Source organism: Sus scrofa, chromosome 6 (assembly GCF_054392235.1).
Source record: "Sus scrofa isolate SSC_HxYL_T2T_F1_AM1 chromosome 6, Sscrofa_HxYL_maternal_Yorkshire_Landrace_v2.0, whole genome shotgun sequence".
Classification (NCBI taxonomy): domain Eukaryota; kingdom Metazoa; phylum Chordata; class Mammalia; order Artiodactyla; family Suidae; genus Sus; species Sus scrofa.
In genome coordinates this window covers 125,354,944-125,370,171 of record NC_139388.1, presented here as the reverse complement: position 1 = coordinate 125,370,171, position 15,228 = coordinate 125,354,944, and the positions used below count along the sequence as shown (strand labels likewise).

Below are 15,228 nucleotides of genomic sequence, written 5' to 3'. Positions count from 1 at the left end.
TGTAAGTGATATCATATGGTATTTGTCTTTCTCTTTCTTATTTTACTTAGTATGAGAGTCTCTAGTTCCATCCATGTTGCTGCAAATGGCATTTGTTTGTTCATTTTTATGGCTGAATAGTATTCCACTGTGTATATATACCATATCTTCCTAATCCAATTGTCTGTCGATGGACATTTAGGTTGTTTCCATGTCTTGGCTATTGTGAATAGAGCTGCCATGAACATGCAGGTGCATGTATCTTTTTTAAGGAAAGTTTTGTCTGGGTATATGCCCAAGAGTGGGATTGCTGGGTCATATGGTAGTTCTATGCATAGTTTTCTAAGGTACTTCCATACTGTTTTCCATAGTGGTTGTACCAATTTACATTCCCACCAACAGTGCAGGAGGGTTCCCTTTTCTCCACATCCCCTACAGAATTAGTTCTTTGTGGACTTATTAATGATGGCCATTCTGACTGGTGTGAGGTGATATCTTGTGATAGTTTTGATTTGTATTTCTCTAAGAATCAGGGATGTTGAGCATTTTTTTCATGTGCTTGTTGGCCATCTGTATATCTTCTTTGGAGAAATGTCTATTGAGGTCTTTTGCCCATTTTTCCATTGGGTTGTTTGCTGTTGAGTTGTTTAAGTTGTTTGTATATTTTAGAGATTGAGCCCTTGTCGGTTGCATCATTTGATACTATTTCCTCTCATTCTGTAAGTTTTCTTTTTGGTTTCCTTTGCTGTGCAAAAGCTTGTCAGTTTGATTAGGTCCCCTTGGTTTATTTTTGCTTTTATTTCTGTTGTCTTGGGAGACTGACCTGAGAAAACATTGCTTTTTCACATCCAGCAGGAGAGCCTCTTTACAGAGAGGGCCCCACTCTCTTTTTTAAGGGCTTGATTAAATCGGGCTAATCTAGGATCTCCCTTTTGATTAACTAAAAATCAACTAATTTGGGACCTTAATTCCATCTGCAAAATTCCTTTGGTTTTCTCATATTCTGTTGGCTATACAAGTCACGAGTTCCACTCCCTTTCAAGAGTAAGGAATTTTACAAGAGGATGACATATTGGTGGTCACCTTAGAGTGTGTCACAGGTAGTAAGGTAACTTAATGGGAGAAAAGACAGTGTTCAACAAATGATACTGGATAACTGCATAGCCATGAGGAAAAAATAAAACTTCAACCCTTATTATCACTCCATACAAAAAAATTAACTCAAAAAGAATTAGAGACCTAACTATAAAAACAAAACCTATAAGATTCTGAAGAAAATATGAGTTATGCAACTGTAAAGCAGGCAAAATATGATTTCCAGATTGAGCAAATAAAAATACAGGACTCCCAGTTAAATCTGAAATTCAGATAAATAACAAATAACTAGCATAGAGATGTCCAAAATATTACATAGGACATTCCAATATTTTTTAAATGTATGTTTGTGTTATCATTGGGCTTCTCTAGTTAAAATGGACTTCAGGTAATTTTGAAATTAAGACTGAGTCTGCAGACTAGTCTTGAAATAAAAACCTATTTTTTAATGTGTGATATTTAAAGAATAGCTTTGTCATTTGTACCCCCAAATTCTATTAAAACCTGAGAAAATGTTAATTATATCATTTACCTATAATAACTGAATTACTATAGTAATACTGTTTTAATTCTTAATCAAGACCATTTTTAAATTCTGATTTTACATTTTTAGCTAAAGTAGGGAAGTAAACTTTTATTTATTTACTTAAAATTTTATTTTACATGTAGTGAAACAAGCTTCTCTAGAATTTTTGGTCAAGAAAAGACACCTCTTTTTTAAAAAAAATTGGTCTATAGTTGATTTACTTACAATATTGTGTTAGTTACATAAGTAGAACAAAGCAATTCATATATATATTTATGTACATTCACATATATATTCCTTGTCAGATTCCTTTCCATTATATGTTATTATAAGTTAGTGAATATAACTGTTCACTAACAGTTACAGTAAATCCTTGCTGTTTATCCATTTTATACACAGTATATGTTAATCCAATACTCCTAATTTATCCATCTTTCCCCCCAAGATACCACTTTACTGAAGGCAGTAGTTTATTACTATAAACCAAATAATGATGATGGAAGTGATTTTAAAGAAATGAAGGTTAAAGGTTCATACTAGCTTCACTTAATGCTAGTTTTACTTAAAAGTGTGATCCCTCATATACTAAATTCAGTTTTGTGGCCATAAAATGAGGACAAAACACTAAAACCACAGTGTGTTATCTACTGAGATATTCTGGCTAAAGAAGCAATGAACTTATCAAAACTTAAAAAGCATTTGCATACACACATAAAGAAATATGGTAAAAACCAACCTTTGAAATAATGAGTATTGATCCAACAGAAGAAGTATACAATTTTCCCATATAAATGTTAGTATTTTGTAGGCTTATAAGGTAGCAATTATATGAACACAAAGACCACAAAAATGAACCCAAAATGGATTAAAGACATAAATATAAGACTGGATACTATAAAACTCTTAGAGAAAAACATAGGCAGAACACTTTACACTTTTTGATGTTAAGTCACAACCATATCTTTTCAGCTCCACCTCCTAGAGTAATGAAAATAAAAACAATTAAAAACAAAAATAAGCAAATGGGTCCTAAATAAACTTAAGAGCTTTTGTACAGCAAAGGAAATCCCATAAGCAAAACAAAAGGACAGCCCACAGAATGGGATAAAATATTTGCAAATGAAGCAACCAACAAGGGATTCATCTCTAAAATATACAAAAAACTTATGCAACTCAATATAAAAAAAAAAACAACAATCAAAAAATGGGCAAAGAGCTCCCACTGTGGTGCAACAGGATTTGTCGCATCTTAGGAGTGCTGGGACATGGGTTTGAACCATGGCCTGGTACAGTAGGTTAAGGAACTGGTGTTGCCACAACTTCAGCTTAGTCTGCAACTGCAGTTCAGATCTGATCCTGGCGGGGGAGCTCCATGTGCTGCAGGGTGTCCGAAAAGGGGGGAGGCAGAAGATCTAAACATATATTTCTCTAAAGAAGACAAACAGATCAAAAGCACTGAAAAGATGCTTAACATTGTTAATTATTAGAGAAATGCAAATCAAAATTACAATGAGGTATCACCTCACATCAGTCAGAATGGTCATCATTAAAAAGTCTACAAACAATAAATGCTGGAGAGGGTGCAAAGAAAAGGGAATCCTCCTAAACTATTGGTGGGAATGTAAATTGGTATAAACACTATGGTATAAACACTATGGAAAAAAGTAGGGAGGTTCTTCAGAAAACTAAAAACAGAACTACCCAACAATTCCACTCTTGGGTATCTATCCAGAGAACACCGAAATTTTAAAAGATACTTGCACCCCAATGTTCACTGCAGCGCTATTTACAATAGCCAAGATATGGAAGCAACTTAAATGTCCATCAATAGAGGTCTGGATAAAGAAGATGTGGTATACATACACAACGGAATATTACTCAACCATCAAAAATGAAATAATGCCATTTGCAGCAACATGGATGGATGTAGAGATTATAATACTAAGTGAAGTAAGTCATGCAGTGAAAGACAAACATCATATCATATCACTTGTCTGTGGAATCCAAAAAAAAATGTAAATGAACTTATTTAAAAAACAGACTACAGACTTTGATAACAAACTTATGGTTACCAAAGGGGAAAGGTGGCAGGGAGGGATACTGGGGGTTTGGGATTGGAATATGCATACTAATGTACATATAATGCTCAATGGGCATCTGCTGTATAGCACAAGGAACTCTACTCAATATTCTGTGACAACCAATATGGAAAAAATAATAGAAAAAGAATGGATAGGTGTATATGTATAACTGAATTACTTTGCTGTACAGCAGAAATTAACACAACATTATAAATGAACTATAAAAAAAGAGAAAAAAGCATAGTATGGGTACTACGGTCAATAATAGCATAATAAATTTGTATGGTGACAGATGCTTAAAAATAAAAGAACTCAATGACCATATACAATTGTTGTTAACATTAGTGAAAGATTGTATCAAAGGTGTCTGCATGATGTTGGATGAATGTGTAGGAAAGAGAGTAGCTTAAGTACCATCTTTTCATGATACCACAGCTTAATGTGACTATGCAAGAACTGGCTAGTATACTGAAAAACAAATCCATAGAGTAAAACTAGTAAAGCATTTTTCATTGGAAGCTGAAAAATGCACATTTACCACTAAAATGGCAATTTTTCTAGTACAGGTACAATTTAAATATCATAATGATATGAAGAAAGAACAGTATTTTTTGGCTTCATAGACAACAAATATAACTAATTTTTAGCAATATAAAACTATAAAGGCTTACATTATCAAAAAATGTGGTTTGACAGTATAGCAGCAATGGGAAAAAATTTTGGAAACATTCATCAAATTACAAATAAACATATTAATACCTTCATCTAGAATGTTTTATTATTAATAACTAGGTGAATTAAATCATGTGCTCAGCAACACGTTAAAAATGTGGATTTTCACATTTTTTACACATTTCAAAGGCAAATGCATAAAATTGGAGATTATTTGATTTATTTCTAATATAGAAGCCAACTGCTAACAACTGATGCTGAGGCATTATTGTTATAGAAGGGAAAAGTTCCATTGGGAATTTGGAACAAATTTTAAGTGTTTCTGTAACATAAGAAACTAATTTGGTCACAATTTTTAAAAGATATGAACTGGAGAGCCAATCTAGCTTATTTGACTGATATTGGTTGTTGTTTTAATGATTTTTAATACTTCCTTGCAAGGTAGAAATCCATCATGGTCTTCAATGGCAGATCAGATTGAAGAGTAAAAATGAATGGTAGTACTTTGGAAGTTCAGCATCCCTAGGGATTGTTATGTCATATTCCATAATTTCAATAAAACTTATGATAATCTTGATATTACAGATCAGTGAAAAATTAACAGTGAGCTTCTCTAAAATTTTATCTTTCAAATTTGATTTTCCACCAAAAGAAGATCCATGCACAGAAAATCATTTTCTTTGAAAGAATTTAATTGTTTTTTCTGTCTTTCTGTCTTTTTTAGGACCACACCTGCAGCATATGGAACAACCCAGGATATGGGTCTAATCAGAGCTATAGCTGCTGGCCTACACCACAGCCATAGCAAGGAGGGATCTGAGCCACATCTGCGTTCTACACCACAGCTCAGGGAATGCTGGATCCCCATCCCACTGAGCAAGGCTAGTGATCAAAGCTGCATCCTCATGGATACTAGTCGGTTAGTTACCACTGAACCATGACAGGAACTCCTAAATTTATTTTAAAGAATTTCTGAAACTGGCTAATGATAAAGGACTAGAGACAAATTTTGAAAACATACCATCACCTCCTTCATTTGGGACAAAACGTGAAAAGTTAAGTATAAATAATGTGAGCCTACTGACATGGCTTTAAAATCTCTTCTTCCATTCCTAGCAATATGCCACAGTGATATTTCTCTAATAAAACAAAACAGAAATAGTTTAAATATATATTATGATCTGTGGGTATATCATTCTCTCCCAACAAGACCACATGGGTTATGAATGAAGGTGCAAACTTATGTATCATAATAAAAACTTTCAATATTAACATACATAGTACTATTGATATGGCTGGTGCTAATTTAAAGTGTGTATAGGCACTTATTCTGGTGAAATAGTGATGTCACAATACATTTTCTTAGGTAAGACTGCAAGCAAGAAAAAGTGATGTAATAGTTATTCTCTGTTTTAATCATTAGTATGCACACTTCTTTTTTTTTTAAACTGGTTAAGAAGTAAATTTATTCTTTTAGCTTTGAGGTGCCCTATAGCTCTTTTTTCCTCTGTTGACATGTTGAAGAGACATTTGCCATTTAACCCTTGTTTTTTTTTTTTTTTTTTTTTTTTTTGCCATGGCTGTGCTGGTATACATGTGCTACAGTGTCAGACTTTTTTTTTAAAATAGTTATTTCCCCAATACAATTTTTTTTTCTACTGTACAGCATGGTGACCCAGGTACACATATATGTACACATTCTATTTCTGCACATTATCATGCCCCATCATAAGTCACTAGACATAGTTCCCAGTGCTACATAGCAGGATCTCATTGCTAATCCATTCCAAAGGCAATAATTTGTATCTATTGACACCAAGCTCCCAGTCCATCCCACTCTCTCCCACTCCTCCTTGGCAACCACAAGTCTATTCTCCAAGTCCATGATTTTCTTTTCTGTGGAAAGGTTCATTTGTGCCCTATATTAGATACCAGACATGAATGATGTCATATGGTATTTGTCTTTCTGACTTACTTTGCTCAGTATGAGAGTCTCTAGTTCCATCCATGTTGCTGCAAATGGCATTATATCGTTGTTTTTTTATGGCTGAGTAGTATTCCATTGTGTATATATACTACAGCTTCCTAATACAATCACCTGTTGACGGACATTTAGGTTGTTTCCATGTCTTGGCTATTGTGAATAGAGCTGCAATGAACATGCAGGTGCATGTATCTTTTTTAAGGAAAGTTTTGTCTGGATATATGCCCAAGAGTGGGACTGCAGGGTCATATGGTAGTTCTGTGTATAGATTTCTAAGGTATATCCATACTGATTTCCACAGTGGTTGTACCAGCTTAAATTCCCACCAACAGTGCAGGAGGGTTCCCTTTTCTCCACACCCCCTCCAGTATTTGTTCTTTGTGGACTTATTAATGATGGCCATTCTGACTGGTGTGAGGTGGTATCTCATGGTGTTAATTTAGTATGCACACTTTTGATGAAAGTTTTTATCATTCTTTTTTCCTATTTTGTCTCTATTTGGATTATGTTTACTAAAATGTAATTTGTTGAAATTATTAATAAAAGCTTATGTCACATTTCATTTTATAGCATGCAATTTTTAATACATTTAAAAAATATTTTAGTCCATGGAGCTCGACAAAAAAAAAAATCAAACCTAGTTCTTACCAGTTCATTTAGGAAGCCCCAACCTACACCATCTAGACTACAGTCAGTCTATTATGACACTGTTAGAAAAGGTGGATTTGTTCCAACATTTTATATATTAGGGAATAATCTGAAAATACTGTAAATTTCATGTTTGGTTCTGAATAAATAATTGAGAACATTTTTCACAAAGAAAACACTACCATTATACAATGATCTTCAGTGTGAACTACCAAATCCTATAGAAGTGGCTCCTTTTCATGCTAGTTATGGCTGGCTTAATGCTTTCAAATATAAATTCGTCTGTCTCACAAAGCTGTGAGTGTGGATGAGAAGTCGTTGCAAAGGAACTTCTGGCAATAATTTCAATCTAAAGAAATTTCAAATCTGTCAAACCCACAGAATTATGCAGTACAAGTGACTTGGGTTCCCACCTTCCATTTCCTCCTTCCATCTGTAAAGGCACAGTGATCCTTCTCGAAAAAGAAGACAAAAGATTGTCCTTCGCAGAAGATGTAATAATTTAAATAATTTCTCAAAGTGCCAACAAAAGGCAAACTTATTTGTATATAACTTTCATGTTTTGTTTATTGCAATGAAACTTCAATAAAATGAAGAAAATATGATTTTAAAACAATCAAATATATATGTTGAAATTTAACTTTATTAAACTACATTATAGTGTTAACAGAAATAGCCATATTATAGTTTCGGCAAACTAACTTGGTTCAAAGATATTTTAGTGACACAATAATTTTTTTTCCCTTTTGTTTTACATTGTTTGGTTCTTGGTTATTTTGCTTATATAAATCCTAGGAAAAACATCTAGCTCCTGTAGGTAATGATCAGAAGCAGAAAACCTCTGTGTGCGAATTATGGAATGGCAGAGCGGGAAGCTCAATAAATTCTCTTGCCTTAAAAACCAAACTAAATTGTGAAAAAAAAAAAAACATTTCAGGACTGGGAGGATTAAACCAAAGCATACAACAAATTAAGAAGCTTTTATTCAAAATAAAACGAGTAAGAATCAGGAGAGAATGTGACATTTTAGATTAAGGCTGTGCTCCCATGCCAGCTCCCTGCTAGATAGGAAAGGTAGATTCACAGGGGTGGAGGAAGCCTTGAAAACTAGCAATATAACTAGAGGATTCTCTTGATTTGTGAAGTGTGGGAAATTGCAACACACGAGAGGTATAGAAATTTCAGTGATCTCAACAGCAATTAGGATAGCCAATGTTGCAGCTAGCCTGAGGTTGCAATCCTGGTGGGGCAAGCATCTGACTGATAGAGCAGTTAGGAATTTAACAAGGAGGCTGAGGAATAAGACAGCAACAAAAAGCCTTGGTAAGTTTCCAGTATCCTGGATTTTATGAAAGGTAGTAAGAGACCAGACATGACTTTAACAATTTACCTATTTCTGAATGTGAGATCTTATGGATATATAGAGGATAGATGATAAGGCATAGCAGAAAGTAAAGGCATGCTCCAACTCACAAACAATTCTACTGGCAAAGGGTAAAAGCCTACTGATTCAAGGTATTTGAGCACAACCTATCACCAATCATTAGCTGTTTTCTAATTACTTTGACTCAGGACTGTTCCCTATGAAGTGTGATTTAAAAAGAAAACAAGAAAATGGTGATCAGAGACATCAGTGAACACACAATACAGAGGAAGCACATTCAACAAAATTAATACAAGCAAGCCACTAAACAAACAAAAAGACAGCAACAAAAATGATCTTCAAGAAGAAGCCCTATTTACAATACATTACATAAAATACACATATATTACAATACATTTACAATGTATTACATAAAATATCCAGTTTTTTCAAAAAATTACAAGAATTGCAAAGAAACAAAAAAGCTTTACCTATGTTAAAAAAAAAAAATGACTGCCTCTGGGGGGCCCCAAATACTGGACTTAGAAAGGTTTCAAAAGAGCTACTATAAATATGTTGAAAGATCTAAAGAAAAACATGTTTCAGTAATTAAAGGAAAGTATATTGACAGCAAATGGAGAATCTCAATAAAGAGATAGAGGGGGAAAACATATATGAAAAGAACCAAATGGAAATACTGGAACTGAAAAGCATAGTAAGTAAAAAGAAAAATTTAGTAGAGGGCTCCTCAGTAGATGTGGAATAGCAGAAGAAAGAATGGTAAACTTAAAAATGACCAATATAGACTATCTAATCTGAAGAGCAGGAAAAAAAGGAGGAAGAATAATTACCAGTCTCAGAAACCTGTGTGGAACAAGGAATATATACATATATGAAAGAGTCCCAAAAGAGAGGAAAAAGAAAAGGAGGGAGAAAAATACTTTAAAAAATAGTCAAAATACCTTTATTTTTATGGAAAATATTAATCCACATAAATATTAATGCTCAACAAATTACAACAAAGATAAACACAAGAGATCCACTCTTAGACAAGTTATGGTCATGAACCATAACTTGGTTTAAAGCCAAGTAAAAAAAAATCTTCAAAGGGGCAAGCGAAATGACGCATTACAGATAGGGAATAAGAATACATTTAATAAATCATCAAAAACAGTTGAGCAAAAAGGCAGTGGGATGGCATAATAAAAGTCCCAAAAGAAATAAACTGTTACTCAAGAGTTTTATATCCATCTAAATTATCCTTCAAAAATGAAGTCAGAGTAGACATTCTCATGTTGAAACCAAAGCAAAGCAAAATAAAAACGCTTAGAAAATAATTGCTGGTGTATCTGTCCAATAATAAATACTAAGTTAAATTCTTTAGGCTGAACATAATTTTATAGCAGTTACTTAAATGTACAGACATAAAGGACCCTGGAAAAAATAATCCTGAAGGTAAATGTAAAAGAGCTTGTATATGTGTGCACTCTTTTTTTTTTTTTTTTTTTTTTGGTCTTTTTGCCATTTCTTGAGCTGCTCCCATGGCATATGGAGGTTCCCAGGCTAGGGGTCGAATCAGAGCTGTAGCTGCTAGCCTATGCCAGAGCCACAGCAATGCAGGATCTGAGCCTCGTCTGCGACCTACACCACAGCTCATGGCAATGCCAGATCCTTAACCCACTGAGCAAAGCCAGGGATCGAACCCACAACCTCATGGTTCCTAGTCGGATTCGTTAACCACTGAGCCACAATGGGAAATCCTTTGTGCATTCTTAACTATTTTATGAAACAATTACATAAAAATCTTCGTTATAAAAGAGTACTGTTGGGCTTTTCCCAAGAAGAGATTACATATAAGACAACAATAGCACAGCAGAGTAGGGGAAAAAAATGTTATATTGGATACAGTTTATATTTTACCAGAATACTGTAAGAATTCATCTTAAGGAGATTACGGTTAAGTCAAAATGCATATTGCAACCCAAGAGCAAAGATTTAAAAAAATAGTGAAAGGAACAGCCAAAGAATTAAAATGCTACACTTAGAAGATATTTATTTATTTACTTATTTACTTATTTTATCATTTATTTGTATATATATTTTTTCTACTGTACAGCATGGTGACCCAGTTACACATACATGTATACATTCTTTTTTTCTCACATTAAGTGTTCCATCATAAGCGACTAGACAGAGTTCCCAGTGCTACACAGCAGGATCCTATTGCTAATCCATCCCGAAGGCAACATTCTGCATCTATTTACCCCAAGCTCCCTCACTTTCCCCCTTGACAACCACAAGTCTATTCTCCAAATCCATGATTTTCTTTTCTTTGGAAAGGTTCCTTTGTGCCATATATTAGATTCCAGATATAAGTGATATCATATGGTATTTGTCTTTCTCTTTCTGACTTACTTTGCTCATGATGAGAGCCTCTAGTTCCATCTATGTTGCTGCAAATGGCAGTTAACATGTGAGAAAGGCCAGTAAAGAAGGAGCAGAGGAAAAAAACACAACAATCTACATAGGAAAAAAGAAGGAGCAAAATGGAGGACATAAATCCAACCATATCACAATTACATTAAATCGAATGGGTTAAACTTTCCAAGCAAGAGGTAAAGATTGTCAAACTAGATAAAATAATAAGATCCAAATGTGTGCTATCTATAAGAGTCATATTTTAGATTCACATATAAATAGCTTGAAAGTAAAAGGATGGAAAAAGATATACCTGCACATAGTAACATAAGAGAACTAAGTAGCTATCTTAATATCATTCTTTAAGTAAAATATGTCACTAGAGATGAAGAGGGACATTTCATATTGATAAAATGGTCAATTTTATAAGAAAAAAGTGATTATAAATGTATATAAAGGTAACAACTGAGTTTTTGAGGCACGTGAATCAAAAATTGACAAAACTGGGAGCTGCCAGTTTTTGTGGCTCAGTGGGTTAAGGACTGACACAGTCAGGATGTGGTTTCAATCCCTGGCCTTGCTCAATGGGTTAGGGCGCCAGCGTTGCTGCAAGCTGCAGCATAGGTTGCAGATGTGGCTTGGATCTGGTGTTGCTGTAGTCGTGGAGTAGGCCTGCAGCTTCAGCTTAGGTTCAACCCTTAGCCCAGGAACTTCCATATGCCACTGGTACAGCCATGAAAAGAAAAAAAAAAAAAAGCTGACAAAACTGAAGGAGAACTAGAGAATTTAATAATAACAAATTGCAGACTTCATTTTCAACATATGATGGAACAACTAAACAAAGAATCAGCAAAAACATAAGACTTAAACAATCGGTCAACCAACTTGACCTGATATTTGTAAAATATTTTTACAAGAGTAAGATACATATGAAATATTCTTAAGAAAAAAGAATTTTTTTTTTCTGGAGCATAAAACAAATCTCAAGAAAGTTCATAGGACTGAAATTATGCAAAATATATTCCCTCACATAAGAAATTTAAATCAGAAATCAACAGAAAATAATTTAGGTATTTAAATATTTTTAAAATAATGCCTATCTAAATAAATCATAGATCAAAGAGGAAATCAAAAGGTGTTACTACTATGATTATATTAAGTTATATGACAAAAGAAAGATCATATGGATGGGTCTAATCTACTCAAGGGAGCACACTTTAAAAGAAAAGATTTCTTCAGCTGGTGGAAAAAGAGGAAGTCAAAAATATCTGAAAACATAAGAAGAACTCAACATGCTGTTGCTGGCTTGAAGATGAAGAGGGAGAGGTAATTAGAAATGTGGGCAGCCTATCAAAATTGAGAGTGGCCCCCAGATGACAGTAAGCAAGAAAATGGGGACCTTAGAATTTGGGGGACAGAACCTGATTTCTGCCAAAACCTGAATGAGTTAGGAAGTGGCTTCTTCCTCAGACTGTGTACAAGAAAATCCAGCCCAGGAGCTACCTTGATTTCAACCTTGTGGGACATTCAGCAGAGAACCTCGTCAAGATCAATCAGCCTTGTGAACATACAACACTTGTGAGATAATCAATGACTGTTGTTTTACGGTGCTAAGTTCATTATCATTTGTGACACATAAACAGAAAACTAATAGAACTCATAACGAATAAAGTGATAAATAATAAACTACTAAATTAGTAAAAAGTCCACAAAGGAAAGTTCAGGCCCAGATGACTTCATTGATTAATTCTATCAAATAACATTCACAATAACATTCACAAACTTTCAAGAAATAGAGGAGAAACACTTCCCAATACATTCTGTGAGATTAACATTACCATAAAAACAGGTCAAAGATACCTCAAGAAAAACAGGGACCAATCTCTTTAAGAATGTACACCTAAATATCATTAAAAAATATTAGTAAAATCCTACATAAAATAACAGGACTTATATACTACCAAGTGGGATTTATTCCAGAAATGTTAGATTGGCTTAACATCAAAAAAGCAGTCAAGCAATATAGTGTATTAGTAGAATGAAACACAAAAATTAAAAGCACACAATCATCTCAATAGAAGCAGAAAAAACACTCGACAAAGTTAAACAACCACTCACAATAAAAAGTCTCAGAAAACTAAAAAGACAACTTTCTTAACTTGATAAAGAGTATCTAAAAAAATCTATAGCTGTAAGTTTTAAGAGTACCTAATGGTAAAAGACGGAATGTTTTCCTTCTAAGATCAGAAACAAAACAAGCATGTTCATTGTCATCTTCTAGTCAACATTGTACTAAAAGTTCTAGTCAGTACAATATGGGGGGAAAAAGAGACATATTTGGAAAGGAAGAAAAACTTCTTATTTGCAGATGTTATGATCCTTTATGCAGAAAATCATAAGGAATCTACAAACAAAACAAAAACTACTAAAACAGTTCAGCAAGGTCACAAAATATAACAGCCACATACAAACATCTACTCTAAAGTTGACCCGTGAACAATATGGGCTTTGAGATGGGCAGGTCCACTTATACATGGATTTTTTTTCCCCAAAATTAGAAAAAAAAAACAACAACCCAGTTTAAAAATGTATCCATTTGCAGCAAGATGGATGGAACTAGAGACTCTTATACTAAGTGAAGTTAAGTCAGAAAGAGAAAGACAAATACCATGTGATATCACTTATATCTGGAATCTAATATACAGCACAAATGAACCTTTCCACAGAAAAGAAAATCATGGACTTGAGGAATAGACTTATGGTTGCCAAGGGGGGAGGGGGAAAGAGTGGGATGGATTGGGAGCTTGGGATTAATGGATGCAGACTATTGCCTTTGAAATGGATTAGCAATGAGATCTTGCTGTGCAGCACTGGGAACTATGTCTAGTCACTTATGATGGAGCATGACAATGTGAGAAAAAAGCATGTATATACATGTATGTGTGACTGGGTCAACATGCTATAGAGTAGAAAAAATAATAATGTATTGGGAAAATAAAATAAATAAAAATGTGCCTTTAAATGGGTAAAAGAGAGACATTTAACCAATGAATACATACCAATGGATAATAACCACATGAAAAGACGCTCATCATCATTAGTTATTAGGAAAATTAAAGTAAAAAGCCTGTTAAAACTAAAAAGAAAACATTTCACATTTACTATAATGATAATCAAAAATACAGAAAATGATGATTTAGAGAAACTAGAATTCACATACACTATTCATAAGAATAAAAAATGCTATGGGCATTTTGAAAAACAGTTTTTCTTCAAAAATTAAGCATAAAATTACCATAATACCCAGCGATTTCTCTACTAGGTATCTATCCAAGGGAAATGAAAGCATGTCCACACAAACACTTGTTAACAAATGTTCACAGCATCACTATTCATAATAGCCAAAAACTAGAAACAGTCCAAAACTCTGTGAAGTAAAACAGTATATCTATAAAATGAAACACTATTCAGCAATGAAAAGAAGCAAACTACTGATATGTGCTCCAACATGTATGAACCTCAAAAAATGATGCTAAGAGAAAGATGTCAAATGCAAATGGCCCTCTATTGCATGAGCCTATTTGCATGAAATGCCCAGAAAAGGCAAATGCACAGAGACAAAAAGTAGATTAGTGGTTGACCACGGCTGAGGGTAGTAACAGAAATGACTGCAACCTGGCCTAAGGGATCCTTCAGCAGGCATGGTCCTTAATGGACCAATGCTGGTTGAATGTTATAATAATGTTATATAATGTTGTTGTGTGATGGCTGTACAGTTCTATACATTTACCAAAATCATCAGATGGTACACTTAAAAATGAGTGAATTTTATAATAAAAAACAATATTCATTTATTTGCTAACATTTATTGAATGCATACCATGTTCAAAGTACTGATCTAGGTACCATGGAATCATCTTGCTGTAATAAAAATCTGTATTTTAGTGGAAAGAGACAAATTAGTAAACAAATTAAGAGGTGATTTTTAAGTAGTATGGGGAAAGCAAAAACAGAGCTATTTGAAGAATAACTGGGGGAAAAAGATAGAAGCTCAATGAACCCTTTCCATTTCTTTTACTTACCTCAAGATTTCTATCATTTGGAGCTCCCGTAGTGGCTCAACAGAAATAAATCTGACTAGTATTCATGAGGATTCAGGTTAGATACTTGGTCTTGCTCAGTGGTTAAGGATCTGGCATTGCCATGAGCTGTGGTGTAGGTCGCAAATGTGGCTCAGATCCTGTGTGGCTGTGGTTGTGGCATAGGCTGGTGGCTACAGCTCTGTTTTGACCCCAGGCCTGGCAATCTCCATATTCCATGGCGCAGCCCTTAAAAAAAAAAAAAGAAGAAGAAAAAAAAAAGCCCCCACCAAAAGAAAAAATTTCTATCATCTTTACAAGGTTCCTTCTGCTATGACAGGCAACGTGTCATTAATATGTGAGATGCACACTTCATCTTGTTT

The 15,228-nt window shown here is 34.1% G+C and overlaps 1 protein-coding gene across 19 annotated transcripts in view; it reads right to left on the bottom strand.

Moving 5' to 3' along the window:
* KIAA1328 overlaps positions 1-15,228 on the bottom strand; it is a 365,741-nt gene that overhangs the window by 156,945 nt on the left and 193,568 nt on the right. The window contains exon 7 of one of the 19 annotated variants that reach the window (XM_084964515.1): positions 34-3,028. The exons of the other annotated variants lie outside the window; for them this stretch is intronic. Within the exon in view, the coding sequence (XP_084820641.1) occupies positions 2,945-3,028 (84 nt within the window). The 3' untranslated portion in view covers positions 34-2,944. Of the gene's footprint in view, positions 1-33; positions 3,029-15,228 lie in introns of those variants that run through there. 19 annotated transcript variants of the gene reach the window in all.